This window comes from Schistocerca gregaria, chromosome 1 (assembly GCF_023897955.1).
Source record: "Schistocerca gregaria isolate iqSchGreg1 chromosome 1, iqSchGreg1.2, whole genome shotgun sequence".
In the NCBI taxonomy this organism is placed as follows: Eukaryota; Metazoa; Arthropoda; class Insecta; order Orthoptera; family Acrididae; genus Schistocerca; species Schistocerca gregaria.
Genome location: NC_064920.1, coordinates 677,121,035 through 677,139,949, shown reverse-complemented (window position 1 = coordinate 677,139,949; position 18,915 = coordinate 677,121,035). Strand labels below are relative to the sequence as shown.

The following is an 18,915-nucleotide window of genomic DNA, read 5'->3' as shown; positions in this document are numbered from 1 at the left end:
GATGAATAGCACGAGCTGGGTGTCACATGATTGTCTTTTTTGAAACCCATGCTGATTCTTACAGAGGAAATATCTAGTCTCCATTCTGTAACAATGTGTGTTCTAAAATTCTACAACTGATCGATATTAGAGATACAGGTCTATAGTTCTGCACATCTGATGTTCCTTCTTGAAAACTGGGATGACCAGAGCCCTTTTCCAATCTTTTGTGATGCTATGTTCTAAGAGACCTATGGTACACCACTGCAAGATAGAGGGGGGGGGGGGTCGTCAAGTTCCTTCGCATACTTTGTGTAAAATCGAACTAGTATTCCATCAGGTCCGGCACCCTTGACTCTTGAGCAATTTTAATTATTTTCCTATCCCTCTATCTACCATTTTGTCATCTGTGCGACAATCTGGAGAAGGAACTACAGTGCAGTCTTCCTCTGTGAAACAACTTTGGAAAAAAGACATTAGTATTTCTGCCTTTAGTCTGTCATCCTCTGTTTCAGTACCATTTTGGTCACAGAGTGTCAGGACATATGACCAAAATTTCTTAGGATTTTCTGCCGAGTCAGTACATAGAACTTTACTTTCGAATTCACTGAATGCCTGTCACATTCTCGTTTACCGAGTGAGGTGGCGCAGTGGCTAGCACAGTGGGCTCACATTCGGGAGGATGATGGCTCAATCCCATGTCCAGCCATCCTGATTTATGTTTTCTGTGACTTCACTAATTCGCTCTATGCATATCCTGGGATGATTCCTTTGAAAGGGCACAGACAACTTCCTTCCCCATCGTTCCCTAAGCTGAAGAGAACCATGACCTCGCTGTCTAGCAACCCAACCCCAACCTATTGTTGCTTATATTGGCCCTGCCAACAAAAAAATGAGCATGAGCTGCCACTTAATTTAAAGGACAAGTTTATGTCAAGCGTTGAGACTATTACAGTAAATTTTGTATCTTCCAGTCTATCATTTAATATGAAAAACATACCCACTAAGCTAGAAAAATAAAGCAATAGTAAGGAAAAAGTACTTTGGAACATTATCAAGAAATGAACGAAAATAGAAAAGCAAATTAAATGGTGACATTAAAATCATTGACCACCAAATTCAATGACTTCTTCACAATGATTAGACCAAATAATGTTTCAAACTGACAAGACACTTCAAGGCATCAAGAAATTACAATGTGGTAATGAAAGGAAGGGCAGTGTGTAGAAACTGTAGAGGGATCCAGGGCTTGAGAACAGGTAGTAGATTGAAATTTATGTAAGTAGTGACAGTTATGTGAAGATGAGGCTTTCGCAGAGAAGTATGCTTTGGAGAGCTGCATCAAATCATAATCAAGACTCAAAAGCAATAACAATATTTTTAGCACAACATTTAAATCTTTTGTGAACTTGATAGAATTAGGCACTCTTAAACTATACAGCACCCATAAATGTTTACCCTGAATTCAAAATTAGAAGTTTTATTTATGGTGTCTCATTCAGCCTTTTTATACCATTAAGAGTGCTGTGTGGCCTATACCATGAAAATGGCACCCTCCTTGCATGGATGGAATTTTATCTACATAATAGGAAACAGAGGGTATCAATAACACAATCTGGACAGATCCAAAGTTCACTCGTTTTGCATGCCATCCATTTCGGATCTAGAAAACTCACTTTTTACCTGCTGTCTGCAGATGCCATCTATTTGAACCACTTCATCTAGATGTATACACCAGTAGGCAATGTATGAAACTTTACTGCTTTCATGTACTTTTTCCTCTTAGATTTTGATCCTAATTTGATATTTGAAATAATTATTTTTATCCTGAAGTTACTTCTGCTTTCAGACATGGCCCTATTCAGAAAACAGATATAAATGAACAAATCAAATACTTTCAGCACTTTTTGACAATGATTATTCGGGTGTTCCTAGTGAGAATGACAATTTGGACAATAACATTAATGAATGTTTTTTTAGCAACAGAGCAACAGTGACACATCTAGACGAGGGTAAGGGAGCAGTGTTTCAGGTAATTCTGGCAACGACATTGATTCTGTTCTTGTTCTGACACCCATCCTCTTGTTGCTCAAAGTTAGTTTATTAGTGTTCGTAGTAAGTAACTTGGGCAGCCAATAAGACACACAAACACACACACACACAAACACACACACACACAAACACACACACACACAAACACACACACACACAAACACACACACACACAAACACACACACACACAAACACACACACACACAAACACACACACACACAAACACACACACACACAAACACACACACACACAAACACACACACACACAAACACACACACACACAAACACACACACACACACAAACACACACACAAACACACAAACACACAAACACACAAACACACACACACAAACACAAACACAAACACACAAACACAAACACACAAACACACACAAACACACACACACACAAACACACAAACACACAAACACACAAACACACAAACACAAACACACAAACACAAACACACAAACACAAACACACAAACACAAACACACAAACACAAACACACAAACACAAACACACAAACACAAACACACAAACACAAACACACAAACACAAACACAAACACACAAACACAAACACACAAACACAAACACACAAACACAAACACACAAACACAAACACACAAACACAAACACACAAACACAAACACACAAACACAAACACACAAACACAAACACACAAACACAAACACACAAACACAAACACACAAACACAAACACAAACACACAAACACAAACACAAACACACAAACACAAACACAAACACAAACACAAACACAAACACAAACACAAACACAAACACAAACACAAACACAAACACAAACACAAACACAAACACAAACACAGTAAAATATTCATTTTTGTTGCTCTTTGTTGTATATTGACAGCTTCTTGTGCTTTTCCTTCCTGTGGTTTAATGGTTTACCTTTCTATAAAGATCTGGAGGATGGTCAGGTTTATGTTTGAATAACAGTATGAATTCTGTTGGACATTCTGCAGAATTAAACATGTTTTTAGTCATTTCACTTCAAAATACAAATCAATAAAACATGTAACTCATTCTCCATCCTCACACTTCAAACTCTTACTACCAACTGCACAAAGAAAGATTTACCTCTAACAACATGGGCAAAGTAATTGTGCATTGATCTCTTTATGAAGAAAAACCCTTGCAACATATATTTCATAAATAAAAAAGTTAACTATCTTTTTTGATGAGCCCATAGTCACCATTATTGCATTAAGTATTTATAAATGTTGACATTCAAACATTTTCACATAGCTATGTAGTAGTGGATCTTTGGTTTTTGTATCTTCTGTCCAGTATAGTTCACTTCATACAATACAATATCTGTTAGTACACTTATCTCACCATAAACAGTTTAATTAGATTGTGAATGATGTGTTGTGATAATGCTAACCCTGTATCTCATATGAAAATATGAGACTGGTGGAACGTAGCATATGGCATACAACAATGACTGGCCTGCTCTTGTTTTTAACTTATACCAGGTGGTTATAAATTAAGTGCAGCTACTCACAGAGGTCCAGTAATTATCACGTGGCAGTAGAAATTTCATTAATGAGGAACTATTATACACTGGCAAAAAATTATTTTCAATTTTTGCCACCAGGTGCAAATGTGGCACTCTACAGTATCTTATTGTTACCTCTGGTGCTCATATTGAAAAACAGTGGCAGTTATTAACATTATGCTTTTCTCACTTATTTTACCTTTTCCACCCATTTCCCATTCCTGATCTATTACATATGAAAACATTTCAATCTCTTTCTTGCATTTGCAGCATAAATCAGTTCTACATTATCACATTTGAATATCTACCAGCTTTCACTCCTGTACAATAATTACAGCACACACAGCCATACATTAATTACAGTCCACATTGACCTCTAACTAAAATTTAATTATAATCATCCAGTATACCAAGCGAGGTGGCACAGTGGTTAGCACACTGGATACATTCGGGAGGACGGTGGTTCAATCCCGTGTCCAGCCATCCTGATTTAGGTTTTCCGTGATTTCCCTAAATCATTTCAGGCAAATGTCAAGATGGTTCCTTTGAAAGGGCACGGCCAATTTCCTTCCCAATCCTTCCCTAACCTGAGCTTGCGCTACGTCTCTAATGACCTCGTTGTCGACGGGACGTTAACACTAACCACCACCACCACCACCACCACCACCACCACCACCACCACCACCACCACCACCACCCAGTATAAACTATCTTCCAGTGCCTTTAAATGGAAATCTGAAAACTGTTTGGTGGTGACACACAGACACTAATCCCATAACCTTAGACAAGTCAGATTACAACTGAAAGCGTCGACATGTGGCTCACAGCCAACAGTTTAAGACCTCAAAGTCTCACGATTTCAAAAAAAAAAAAAAAAAAAAAAATGATCTAGCACCAGAACTATACATAAATGTTCATACAATACACACTGTGTGAAATTCTTTGACTTTCAGATATATAAAATGTGGTGGAATCAACACACAATCAGATCACACTTTTCTGTTAGAAATCTCATACTGATCTGAACACACAAGTGTTTGCTTATTTTTGTATGCACATTCTTCTATGTTTTATGGAATTTCCTTTTGGAGCAGTGAACCTAATGTAAAACTCATACACTCACTCTTCTTTGAAATTATCTGACATTAAATAATGAATTACTTTTAAAATCCCACCTCCCACCCCCTCCAGTTGAGTTCTCTCCTTATCTTTATGTTCAGAAGTTTGAAGTTCACAGGCTTAATTACAGATTTCAAACTGTATTAGTGGAAAGACTGCACATTTTTTCCAATGAGAAGAGCACGCGCTCGTGCGCGAGTTCCCGAGCACGCGCTCATGCGAGCACACGCACTTTGTTCACATTATAGGATGTATGGGCAGTTAAATTCCATGGCTGAGGTATGTCCAGTTTGAAGCCAAAAGACGAGGTGCAAAAATTATCCTTCAAGAAGTGACAGATTCAGTTTTTGTTCTATAGACCCAACTGAATGAGATGATTCTCATGGCTGTGGAACATGTCAAAGTATAACATAAACCATTTGAATATAATACTTAATACCCTGATCATTTGTTAGATTTAATTTATACTAACAATGTCCCAGATTTGTTACTGCATTAGTGCAGTGAATGCAGTGAGGATCAAACACAGAAATGCAGTTTGTGTGTCCATGGGATAGGCATGACAAACTGCAAGCAGAAAATTTATGGTAGCAAATTACAATGAAATTTATTTTCTTTAAGTGCTGTAGATAAAGTCTGGGGAATGTATAAAGATATATGGCTTTTTCCCAATTGTCAGTATCAAGGTGTTGAACCATTATGAATGCTTAAAATAAAAAGGACTCAGATACATTATGACCTTTGTTTGTTTACAACCTTGCTGAGCAACATTTCACCTCTAACAATGAATGCATGATCCATCTTTTTCTCTTAATACATCTGATGTACAAAATACTTCCCATCACACCAGAACTTGTTTCAATAGGTTTCTTTCAGACAGTCAGCTTTAAATTTGAACATATTTGGTTGTAAGAATAAGGTCTGGCTGACAGTGGTGTCAATTTTCTTATTCCAGACAATTTAAGTCCAATATGAAACAGTGGTTTTAAGTAATAAAGTACAAGCTGCCACAACCACAATAATGAGTTATTTTAAGTGCTAAAGCTCTGTGGTGGTAATTTACCACCAGAATTGTGTCAACACAGTGAGCTACCCTTGAACTACGAAAGTCTGACTATTCAAACTAGTGCCTCCATTGCAGTTTTTCTTCTTCTTCTTCTTCTTCTTCAGTCTTTGTACATAACATTACAACGGAAGTGTCAGTGTTGTCAACGAATGTAACTAGTAAGCACAAAGTGGTGTTCGGGTTCTTGAATGATTGTATGACCTGTTCCCAGTAGCTGTAATTGCTATTCATCAACACACATGTCAAGTAAAAAATACATTTTATTGATTTCTGTAATGTTGCAATTTAGGGGAAGTATTACTTTTACTTGCAAAGATGTTACAAAGATGTTACAGGCCACTGACAACGTTTTACTGAATAAAAACTGACAGCTTAGTCTCAGACAAAATTAGTTTTAAGTGCACTGAAAAAAATTTCGAGACTAAAAAGTGAGAAATTTGAATACCAAATAAGTCAGAGTACTGAAAACACAGATTCGAAGAATATTGTCTATTTTATCTTAATTTTATGGCTGGAACTGAGATTCTTCTGTCAGCTAATTAAATGAATCTCAGTTTGCTTAATGCACAGTGTCATACTGTCAAACAATTTGCCTATTTTAATTACAATAAAAACAAACACAAGACTAAAAATAAAATGAGAGATATTTTACACTACATTACATAATTATCACAGTCCAGTCTTTAAAATTTACTAAATATCACAGTAGTTAATGCTTCAAACCATTTAAGTACAACAAAGTTATTGAGTTGCTGGTTTCCTGCATAAAGGGCACTCTTTCTTCTGAAACAAAGAAATAACATAATCACATTAAAATTATGTCTGAAGAAACACACTCAGGTTGTTCTATCTTTGTAGACATTGCTTTAATTTGAGTGTGGAGCTAAAGGTGAAGCCTTTGGAAAGGACTGATATCTTTGTGGGGCTAAGGCTTTTGGAGAACAGTGTGTCAGTATTTGTAAAAAGTGTGGTAAAACTTGAAATTTGTAGTCTAGTAGTGAGCCACCAAACTCATCCTGTGTTGGGTGCAGGACAAAATTACAATTTTTGTGTAAAGACGGCTAACAAAGGAAACATGAACTTTACAAAAATACTGAAGTGTTGTGGGTTTACTAATAAATCAACTAAGTCTACAAACCATTACATTAATGGACAGACTAAGGGCTTAATGACGTCAGTAACAATGGTAATTTTGTACAGCATACTAAGCATAATCAAATACCACTAGGCAGTAATCTGTCCTCAACAAACGACGACCACATGACTATATAATTGCCCGAGAAAGCTTGTGATTGTTGCAGACAGTCTGACATGGGATCTGACTCGCGTAAACAAACTCACGGGGAACAGATTTCGCTGAGCATTGGACATCCCTTTCTGAAATAGAGGATGCTCATTCAGAGGGAATCAATTGCACAAGTATTTCACTGAATTGTTTGGAGGCTTAAATGAAATATACGGGAATGAAATACTAGTAGCCTGTATGAACTAAATCATTGTTTAGGTTATTCGAGAGAGAAACATGTGAACTTTTTTACACCGACTTACATCCTTGCTTACTTGTGAGTACTAAGTAAGTGTTGCAAATGAACATCTTCCACATACATGTAAACTCTAGTATGCTGATATCAGCAGGGTTAGCGAAAGATTTAATATTATGCATTATTCTTTTTACGTCACTGGAAATTTAACAAAAGCTAATCTAAATAATCACATGGAATCATTTACAGAGAATAGAGAAGTGACACACACTACAAAATGTACTGATGAACATGAATGCCCACATTCCAGCTTCGTACAACTTTTAATATGCAGGGCCTGTCAATAAGAAATCTTATTGTAGCTTTATCTTGTCAAGGTATAGAATTCACAGGGCAGCAAACAATGAACAAGTGGCTGAACTGCAGGTAAAGTAAGGTAGGTTACAGGTTTAAAGAGTGGAGGGTAAATACACTGCCAAAGTGCTGGTAAATCATAGATAGGACCCTTCACAAGCCTCTTCAATTCTGTCACAGTACCAGTCTGCCTAGCTGTTCCAGGTGTTTTTCCATGGGGATTAAAATTCATTTCTTTGCTGTTAGGATGTCTATGTTAGTTCTTATTTTGTTTTGTGCCAACTAGGAGGAATAGTGTTCTTCAGAGAGCAGGCTGTGATGAGGTATTACAGACAGTAAGAAAGTATTAACTCTTAAGTAAGTTACCACAGTCTTAGAGATCTTTAACTAAATATTTACATTCTGTGGGTAACAGCATTAGTTAGCCGATCAGATTACATCAATTGATTTCCGAGTACAAAGTCACCATTTCCTACAGTAGAATTAATAGCCAATGTGAAAGAGCCACTTTGTGCAAGATTGCTTCACATTTCAACTGTGTTAGGTCTTTTCAGACAAACTGATAATTTACTATTTTACAGTTGATTTGGTACCCAAAAAGATATTGAACAGTGTTCAGTGATGCCATGAGAGAATTTATGCACTCAAGAGAAACATGGTACACAGTCTCAGTAAAAATGAAGTACAAGGCGCATTTGAAAAGTCCGTACAAATTCAAAGAGATGGCATCACTGGCATGTATCGAGGTAAGGTTTAGTTAGTAGCATCTTTGGAAAGAATGCACAGTAAGTTTCAGCCATATTGGTCTATTTCTGTGTGTGACATTCATGTGAATCGAGGAAGTGGAATAATTGTAAGAAAATGGACGAAAAAGAATTGTGTCGCAATTAAACATTACTTTATGAAAGGCGAAACACCCCAGGAGACCAAAGAGAAGCTTGATAAACATTATAGTAACTCTGCACCTTTGATTAGAACAGTTTATAAATGGTTCCAAAATTTTCGGAGTGGCCATATGGGCACAAGTGATGCTGAACGTTCTGGACACCCTGTAGAGGTCAAGACTCTTGAAATCATAGATAAAATCCACGATATGGTGATGGATGACAAGAGTTAAGGTGTGTGAGATTGCTAGTGCTGTGGGCATATCAAATGAATGGGTACACAATATTTTGCATAAACATTTGGGCACTAGAAAGTTATCCACAAGATTGGTCACACTTGGCCAAAAACTGAATTGTGTGAAGTGTTTAAAGGATGGTTTGCAGTTCAGGAAGAATCCACAGGACTTTAAGCATTGTTTCATCACCGAGGATGAAACATGGATACATTACTATACTACTGAGACCAGACAATCTAAACAATGGGTTATCAAGGGAGAATCTGCACCAAAAAGAAGAGCATTCCTTCGGCTGGAAAGGTTACAGCGACTCTTGGGATTCACAAGGGATAATCCTCAGCAATTATCTGGAAAAGGAGCAGACTAGTACAGGTGAATATTATTCATTGTTATTGGACTGTGAACACAGAGCTGCAAGAAAAATGCTGGTAATTTTACCACAAAAAAGCTTTATCATGACAATGCACCAGCACACACCTCAGCAACTGTTGTCGCAAAATTAATGGAAATAAGATTCCAGCTCATTTCACATCCCCTATTCTCCAGACTTGGCTCACTCTGATGACTATTTGTTCCCAACTTGTCCCACCAGCCACTCCTATTATTTGCAAGGGAACAACAAATTCAAACAGCACTGACAAAGTAAGTCTAAAAGGAGACTATGCTGAAAAATAAAGAAAGGTTAACCCCAAACAATTTATTTTTTCACAGACTTGTGAAACACCCCTCAAATACGGGAATTTGACAGCTTCCAGAAGTTTTATATGCATTATTTTCATGTATCATTTCCAATGAAAAATAGGATTAACCCTTAGCTGTATTTGTGAAGTAATTTATTACCACACATGACACATGTTTACAGTCATATTACTATTTCAATGTTACGACTCCCCTTCAACGTAATCAATACTGACTGCTTTTCCATTGTGCAGGTACGTGATAACCACCAATGACAATATCTTTAGGTACGTACCAGTTGGGGCCAAAATTTATGGTACAAAGTTATGCCAGTTTTCTTATTTCTCACAAGAATTCGATTGTAGCTCTTCCAGACAGAATGGGGTGACATCCTGAATGATAAAATTTTGGTGTTATTGGCAATTACTGAAGATTTGAGTCAATGGACACACCAGGCCATTTTCAATTGGAGAGGAGTTACTAGTGACAAACATAATTATCTGGTCATGAAACTGATAATGGAATAGAGGCTGAAGAGGAGTCAGCAGAAGAGCATGATTACGAAGAGAACCAAGAAACAGTAAGACAATCTGGCTATTTTCACAGAAAAAGTTACAAATAAGAATAGGAAGAGGGTGCCTCAAAATTGTTTTGAAACAACTCAGCATGGCATTGATCTTAGCAAATATGAAAGAGGCAAATAAATTCCACAAATTTTGTTAGGGATATTGAGATTGCAATGGGTGAAGTTCTTTGCAAAAATTCTGAAAATAGGGTCAACAAATCTGCAGTTTAAGTCCAAGCACAACCCAACCAGCCAAAAGTCATGATTCACAATGCCACAAATGCCCAATCTCGAAGACACACAAGATACCAAAACATATTGTAAAGGTGAAATGTATGTGCAAAATATGTTCTATCAACATAAGGGGGATGTCTTATTATGACTAACAGAAAGTGCTTAGTTCATGTGTTCATGTACATCTGCCATTATTTGTTGATAGTCTATTATCTGAACTCTAAAGAGGTTTCTGAACATTGTTGACAGATTTTTGTTTGTAAGTTAATTCCAAAAACTCTGACCAAGCCAATGTTAATGCAAGAGTTTGTTGCTAGGATAATGTTTTTTATAAAGACCGGTTTTTCATAAATGGAAATCTTTCATAAATGGAAATCTTTCCTTCATTGAGTCTAACAGTAGTTTAGAGAACAATAGAAGTAAATAAGTTTCAGATAGTTTTCATTTTAGGGTTCAAAACTACCCCATAAAGTTAATAACATTAGTCGAAGTAGGGAATGTAGTTAAGAGCTAAGTTGTAAATGTTCAATTAAAGAAAAATCTCCACTTAAACAGTATTACACTTTATTTAGGAATTACAGAAAAGAATGCAACAAATATTCAACAAATTGATAAGGGAAGACAAAGGAGTTAATGGAATACATTTGGAGTACAGAAAAGACAAGCTGCCTAAGTTTATCAGAGCAGTTACCAAACTGGTATTTAGTAGTCAAAAAATTGCTAATAAATAACAGGTTTAGAACCAAAAGAGCAAGGAAGCCAAAAATTTAATGTATCTTAGTAACAAAAATGAGTTAATTCAAAATTGCTCTGCCAACAAACCTGCCTTCCAAATTCTTCAAGAAGCCACACAGACAGATGACATGAAGTCACTCAAACTAATATTCAGACAAGATTCACAGTGTACGAGATTAGGTATTTCAAAGATCTTTTGCAAGATAAGCACTAATGTACATTGTAAACTCATATTTGTCAACAAGAATGTTCTGCAACACCTTCAAAACAGCTGAAGTAACTACTATTTAGAAAAGGAATTACAATTCAGTACCCCAACACTGGTTCTTCAAATAACCATTCCACAATATTCTCCAAAGCCACTCTACAAAAAAATTCATTATCACAAAATCAGAATCAGATTTAATAAATTCAAGTCTACAACAGCAATGTTCGAGCATTTAGACGCTGTTAGTCACTGGATGACCAATTACTACTGGCACTTTTTTCAATTTGTCGAAGTATTTGACAAGGTACAATGATATTATTCACAAGTCAGCTCAAAAAGGTGTAAGATCCCAAATCAGTGGATAATATCTTACTCATATGACATGCAACTAATGGTGATATCAAAGGAAATGTTATTACAACAAGAACACATTTATCTGGCAAATCAATTAAGTATGATGTATCACAGCACCTGTTAGTAGGAACCTCTTATTCATTCATTGGACTGACATGACAAAAGAAAAAATTCAGTTCTATTTGCAGATTATACAAGCATTTTAATTATAGCTCCTCAGGATAAGATTTATACAGCATCAACAGTCTACAATGTCCAATTACTGGATAGTTTCAACAAAATGTAATAAATTAAGACAAAAACTTCATGAATTTCCAGTGTTTTCCAGTTCTAGAAAGATTTTTATACAATACATTGCCTTGACCACCTCTGTAGCTGAATGGTTAGCATTGCTACCTTTAGTGTGGAGGGACCTGGTCTTCATTGCCAGGAAATGAAGTTTTTCCTGTGGTCTAGAACTGCTTCCACTTAAATACTAAGTTTAATGAGGAGCTGCTCAAGCAGAGAAGTAGTACCATCATGTTGATTGATCTACTGGTAATAAACGCAGGACAGAGTGGCAACATGTATCAAGATCACATATTTTTCCTCTTACTGCCTTGTACACAGCAGTCAGCAAGTAGGGACAGGCTGAAAGCCTTATCCATGAGTTGTGTTTATGTTTTGCCATGCCTTGGCAATGCATTATAGAAATCAGTCACAAAGACTAAAGTTCTACATATATGACTACAAAATCATTTGAAATATGATTTACGTGAAACCTCTCAACAAAGGTTTCAAAAACCTGTTACAGTTTTTAAGTGTTTAGCCAAGGCAGATCAACAGTTATTCAGACATTTTAGATACATTACTAAGTTATACACTAATCTTCAAGGGGAAACTAACTGGATTACAGAACTGGGGGACTGACTAAACAGCCATGGCAAGAAAATTTGTCTGTCAATATGTTTCTGTCTGTAACAGAATTTTGATCAGTCGAGTGTTTTACCGATCACACATTCAGCAGATTACCTAGTGACTTAAAACAATAGCAACAATTCTTTTAAACGTAACCTTAAGTAAATTAAAATTCTGTTTCTCTGCTTGTTGCAGTCAAATGATGCACTCAAGTTTTCAACAGTAAGCACCAACAGATGTTTAATGTGTAGAGTAACGCCCTAGTGAACAGAAGCAGTCTTGTTGTAAGGCTCTGTGTGTAAACTGACAAGTACAAATGTGGCAATTTATTTCCTCATGCTCAATATTATTTTCTGCAAAAACTAGAAGCTATAATGATTAACCCCAGCACTATTAAGGGGGAGACAGAATTGCCAACAGTATTTGTTTAGTTTGTGTAATATATCTGTTGGAGTGAAGAAGCAAGAATTTAGGAAGCTGTAGAAAAATGTTTAGAGTATGTGCTGTCACAGTTTTATAATTTTTGTGAATTATTTAAATCTGCCAAAGTGCAGGCAGCACAAGAAGATCTGCCCCCTTCATGAAGTATGACAAAATTGATGAAAAGTTTGTGAAATACTACATACCAAGTGCAGATCTAACAATCAATGGAATGCTCTCCCTACTTCAAGGAAGATGTCCCTTTAAGGTCTTTCATGAAGACAAGTCTGGGAAGTATGGAATTTTGATTAGGATGTTATCAGATGCACACACCCGGTATGTTCATAAAATATTCTGGTTTCAGATGAACAGAAGAGTAACAAATGACTTTGTGGACAAGAACTGGATGCCGTGGGCTGCTACAGCCCATGACTGTGCCTTCTGGATGGTTCCCTGTAGGCACCACTCACCAACACCAGTACTGCTGGAGCTATCTGCATACAGATAAGGTGAGAGAGAGCCCTACAGCTGCTGCTAGATCATTAACAGCAACTGAAAATAGAGATACTCCTCAATACACAGCCCTGTGTGACCCACCTCATTCTCCTGGACATTGGAGGGGGGGGGGGAGGAGGGGGGGCACCAACTTTGACACAAGAAATACGAAGCAAAGGGAAATTTTGTATAAAAATCTGGAGTGGGCCTCGGAGCCCACTCCTGCAATGTGGCAAGGATATGTCATCGCCAGGTGGTGTCATATGCTTTTCATAAACCAAAGAAGACAGCAACCTATTGTTAGCGTCAGGGAAAGGCTGTTTGGATGGCAAACTCAAGGGACAAGATTATCAGTGGTAGAGTGACCCTGGTGGAAGCTGTCTTGAAATGGAGCCAGTAGGCCACGTGCCTCCAGGACCCAACCCAACCACCAACACACCATACATTCCAGCAGCTTACAAAGAATGTTTGTGAGGCTAATGGGCCGATAACTGTCCACATCAAGCGGGCTTTTACTGGGTTTAAGCACCTGAATAATGGTGATCTCCCGCCATTGCGATGGAAAGATGCCATCGCAACAGATCCCGTTGAAGATGACGAGGAGATGTCGCTTTTAATCAGATGAGAGACATTTAACCATCTGACCATGGATGCGATCTGTCCACGGAGCTGTGCTGAAGCAATGTGCAAGGGCACTGAGGAGCTCCCACTCTGTAAATGTGGTGTTACAGGGTTCACTGTGACAAGTAGTGAATGAGAGGTCTCCTTTCCATCTGCCGTTTGAGGGTGCAGAAGGCTGGGGGTTTGTTCTCCGAGGCAGTGCTCAGCAAAGTGCTCAGAATCACTTTTGCATGAGTAGGTAACATGCCATTGATGATAATGCCGGGGACACAGATCTGGGTCTGGTACCCAAAAAGACTTCTGATGGAGACTTGGGAAGGTAAAGTATGGCACCCAATGGTTGAAACTTACCTCTCCAAACACTCCTGCTTCCATCTTTTGATAAGTTGGTAAACACAGGCATGGAGCCACTTGAAGGCTATGAGGTGTTCCAGGCAAGGGTGCCACTTATGCTGCTCTAGAGCTTGCCGATGCTCAATTGCCTCAGCAACTTCCAGTGACCACCAAGGTACTGCCTTTCACTGCAGGCACCCTAAAGAGCGAGAGATCTTTTTTTCTGCCACAGTAACATTTGTTGTCACCTGCTCAACCATTGCATTGATGTTACTATGTGGGGCAGAGTCAATGGTGACTGCAAAGATAAAGTTTTCCAGTCTGCCTTGTTTAAAGCCCACCTGGACAGGCGTCCATGGGCCTGACGCCGGGGCAGTGACAGGAAGATGGGGCAGTGGTCACTACCACACAGGTTGTCATGTGCCCTCCAGTAGATAGATGGGAGAAGACTTTGGCTGCAAATGGATAAGTCAATGGCCGAGTAACTACCATGAGCCACACTGAAATGTGTAGCGGCCCCAGTATTTAAGAGGCAGAGGTAGAACAGACAGCAAAGTTTCGACATCTCTGCCTTGGCCAGTAAGCACGGTGCTACTCCACAAGGCTTTATGGGCATTCAAATCTTCCAAAAGTAGGAAAGGTGTAAGGAGTTCATAAATCAGTACAGCTAATACATTCAGGGAAACTGCACCATCTGGACGAAGCTATACACTGCAGACAGTTATTTCCTCTGTTGTCATTCTGACAGCCACAGCTTCAAAAAGGGTTTAAAAGGGCACAGTTTCACTATGGACCTAGTTTAGGACAAACGCAAATTCTACCCGACACTATTATAGTCTCTTATGGTTCCTGTAATATCCCTTATAGCTGCAGAGGGCAGGGGACTGCATTTTCAGGAACCAGGTTTCCTGGAGAGCAATGCAGAAAGCAAGTGTAGAGCTTGACAGTTGCCGTAGCTCAGCCAGGTGATGGAAAAAAAATTGCTGCAATTCCACTGGAGGATAATGTGATTGAGAGGCTGGGAATGCATGGAACATTCAATGAGGCAGTTTACACCTCAGGATCACCTGCAACCACTGACTGATTTTCTGAGCAGTCTATATCCACTGTCAGAGTCCAGCAAGATAAAGGTCCACAGCAGATGCCTGAATCTCCACCTTATCTCCAGACAGCTTGTACGTAGCGGTGGTGTGGGTGCCATTGCAATTTCCTTGGTCTTAGGGGTCTTTTTGGACTTTTCCCACTGCTCCTCGAGTTTCTCTGGCTGGGAGGGTTACACTGATTCAGTCTCCAGGACTGAAGATGAGTGCAATGCCCTATGACCAGCTACTTTTGGACACTTCAGCCACTGGCGGGCATAATCTTTCCCATTAGCAGAAATCTGGGAAGGGAGTGACTCAAGGGACCCGTTCCTGGCAATAGGAGCTGAAGAAGATTTACACTTCTCCATTTGGTAAGTAGGGATTGGTATCCCCTCATGGTTGGGAGGAGGGGGCAGTGCTCCCGAGGTAGGTAGGTTGGTTGACTGGCTGGCTGGCTTGTTGGTTTAAAGGTGGAAGAAGAGACCACACCGAGGTCATCGGTCCCTTGTTCCTAATAAAACAATACTGCAAGTGTGAGAATAAAACTGACTAAACCTATAACACAAAACGGAAAGAAACGAAAAGCCACAAGAATGAATGGAAGGCAACAAACACTAAAAGGAACAAAAGGGGACAAGGAAACAGCAGAGAGACTCTAGAAACGGAAGAGATTAAAACATGAAAGCAGATTACCGTGGCAGGAAAAAAAAAAAAAAAAAAAAAAAAAAAAAAAAGAGGATAGACAGCAGCCACTCTGCAACACATTAAAACCTACACCCTAAAAGCACTAGGGTGGAGGACATGGAGGGACAAATGACATGCTAAAACCTACATAGAAGTATAAAACCCACTCTCATGGATAAAATTTAAAACTAAAGCTGCTGTGGAGGCATTGTCGCCCAACACAAGCACGGTGCTGGGAAAGTTAAAAGTCTGCTGCAGAGTAGCAAAAAGTTGAGAGTCCAGCAAGAGGTGAATGGCTCATTTGAGAGCCGCAGTGACACTGAGGTGGGTCTTCGTGACTGAGTAGGTAACGATGTGTTAGCCACGTATGGCCAATGCAGAGCCAGCAGAGGACAACTGATTCCCTGCGAGAGGCCTGCATGAAAGACAAACACATTCCTAGTCTCTTTAATGACACAGTTTGTTGTGCAAGCTGTTATGCCATTCCATCTCCCAAAGCCGGAAAACCCCATGGTTTAAGACAGAACGCAGGTCAGCTTCAGAGATGCCTATCTCCGGAAGCTGTTTCTTCGTTGCCTGTTTGGCCAGCCTGTGGGCAAGTTTGTGTGGAGCCCAGGACACATCAGAATCCCTGGCAACAAACACCACAGAATGGCGGGACTGTTCCAGGGCATAGATTGACTTGTGAATGGATGCTACCAGAGTGTGGTGTGGGTAGCACTGGTCGATAGCTTGTAGGCTGCTCAATGAGTCAGTACACAGGAGAAGTGACTCGCCAGGGCATGAGTAGATTTACTCAAGAGCACGAGATATGGCCACCAGCTCTGCAGTGGAAACACTGCAACAAACTGGCAAGGATTGCTGCTCAATGTGTCCTCCATGAACATATTGAAAGCCTATGTGACTATCAGCCATTGTGCCATAGGTGTAAACCACTTCAGAGCCCCGCAACCAGTCAAGAATCTAGAGGAAGTGGCAGTGGGGAGTAGGGAGGTTAACGGAGTCTAGGGATATGCAAAAGGTTCAGACAAAGCTGCAGCCAAGGCGTACACCATGGAGGCGTACACGAATGGACCGCAAGTAGAGGTGGTAATGGGAAGGACTAGTTCAGAGAAGGGACCGCACACTAACCATTATTGTTAGCCCTGATCTGGGCTGCCAATGCAGGAGATTGACTGCCATTGGTGGGAAAAGGAGACAAATTTGGATGCTCAGGGGAACTATGAATGTGTGCTGCGTAAATGGCGAGCAATTGCACATGTCTGATGTACAATGGAAGGACACCAGCCTCCACCAGTTCGCTGTCACTAATCGAACCCCACAGTGGTGCACGGGGTTGAGTAAATGCAATGCTGAAGGCTCTGCTGAACCATAAACCACACTCCCTTAGTGAATTCAGGATCAGACAAGGGCTATGTAGAGCTGGAGCAGTGTACAGCAATCAGCACCCCAATTGGTGTTGCTCAGGCAACAGAGGGCATTGAGGTGCTGCCAGCACTTCTGCTTATGCTTAAATCAAGCGTAGAAAACCAGTCCTAAGAACTGATATGTCTCCAACACAGTGAATGGATTGTCATTAAGGTAAAGATCAGGTTCTAGATGAACAATACGTGCGTGACATGACTTTGCAGCTGAAATCTGGAAGACGAGGGCATGAACCTGTGACTGCACCTTGTGGATGGCTCCCTGGAGGTGCTGCTCAGCAACAACAGTACTGGAGCAGCAGTATGAAATGCTGAAGTTGTCTGCATACAGAGAAGGTGAGACAGGGCCCGACAGCCGCTGCTAGACCACTAATGGCCACTACAAGTAGACTCAATACAGAGCCTTGCAGGACTCCATTCTTCTGGATACAGATGGAACTAAGCGTCACCAACTTGGACATTGAAAGTACGGAGAGACAGAAGTTTTGGATGAAACTCAGGAGTGGTACCCGGAGATCCCACTCATACAATGTGGCAAGGATATGATGTTGCCAAGTCGTGTCTTATGCTTTACCCAACAATCAGGTTTTGCTATCTGGAAAGGCTGTTTGGATGGCAGACTAAAGGAACACAAGATTATCAGTGGTAGAGCGACCCTGGCAGAAGCTGCCATGACATGGAGCCAGCAAGCCAAAAGACTCCAGGACACAACCCAACTGCCAGCATACCATACATTCCAGTAGCTTACAAAGAACATAGATGAGGCTGATGGGCTGATAGCTATCCGCACCAAACAAGATTTTACCAAGTTTGAGCACCGGAATTGTGTCCTCCTGCCACTGATGGAAAGGCGCCATCACACCAGAACTGGTTGTAGATGAGCTGAAGATATTGCTTGTAGTCAGATGAGATATGTTTAATCATCAGGCTGTGGATGTGACCAGGCCCTTGAGATGGGTCGGAGCAATGTGCAAGGGAACTGAGGAGCTGCCACTCTGTAAATGGGGCGTTATAGGATTCACTGCAGTGTGTAGTGAACAAGAGGACTTTCCCTTACAGCCGCCACACACAGCAAAATGACCACTTTAGGCGACCAAAAATCTATTTTCACACTTATAGATTAGGTCTAAACGTCCTTGTATTCTTCACCTCAGGTAACTAGTCCATCGCACTTCTGTAAAATATCCTTAGTTATGTTGATAAAGGCATGTGAGGGTCTGACAGGCAAGTTGCATTCGAAACTCTAAAGCATTGTAATGCGAATATTTTGAACATCTCATGCGAAAATCTCAATATGTATCATGGAGGTGGAAGCCACTGGTGTGTTCATTAAATAGACAGTGTTACAATTCATTTCTGGATAAATTTAGTGAATATAAACAGTCAAAAGAAAGCTAAGTATTTTGAAAGTGTGTCTCAAAATTGCTACAAAAGTGGAAAAATCCAATTGGAATATGGAAAGATTTACC

The 18,915-nt window shown here is 39.7% G+C and overlaps 1 protein-coding gene across 1 annotated transcript in view; it reads right to left on the bottom strand.

Annotated features, from left to right (window-relative positions):
• Window positions 1-6,003: 6,003 nt before the first annotated feature.
• LOC126301915 (uncharacterized) overlaps window positions 6,004-18,915 on the bottom strand; it is a 51,315-nt gene continuing 38,403 nt past the window's right edge. The window contains exon 3 of the mRNA XM_049991720.1: window positions 6,004-6,544. Coding sequence (XP_049847677.1) covers window positions 6,503-6,544 — 42 coding nt within the window. The 3' untranslated portion in view covers window positions 6,004-6,502. The remainder of the gene's footprint in view (window positions 6,545-18,915) is intronic.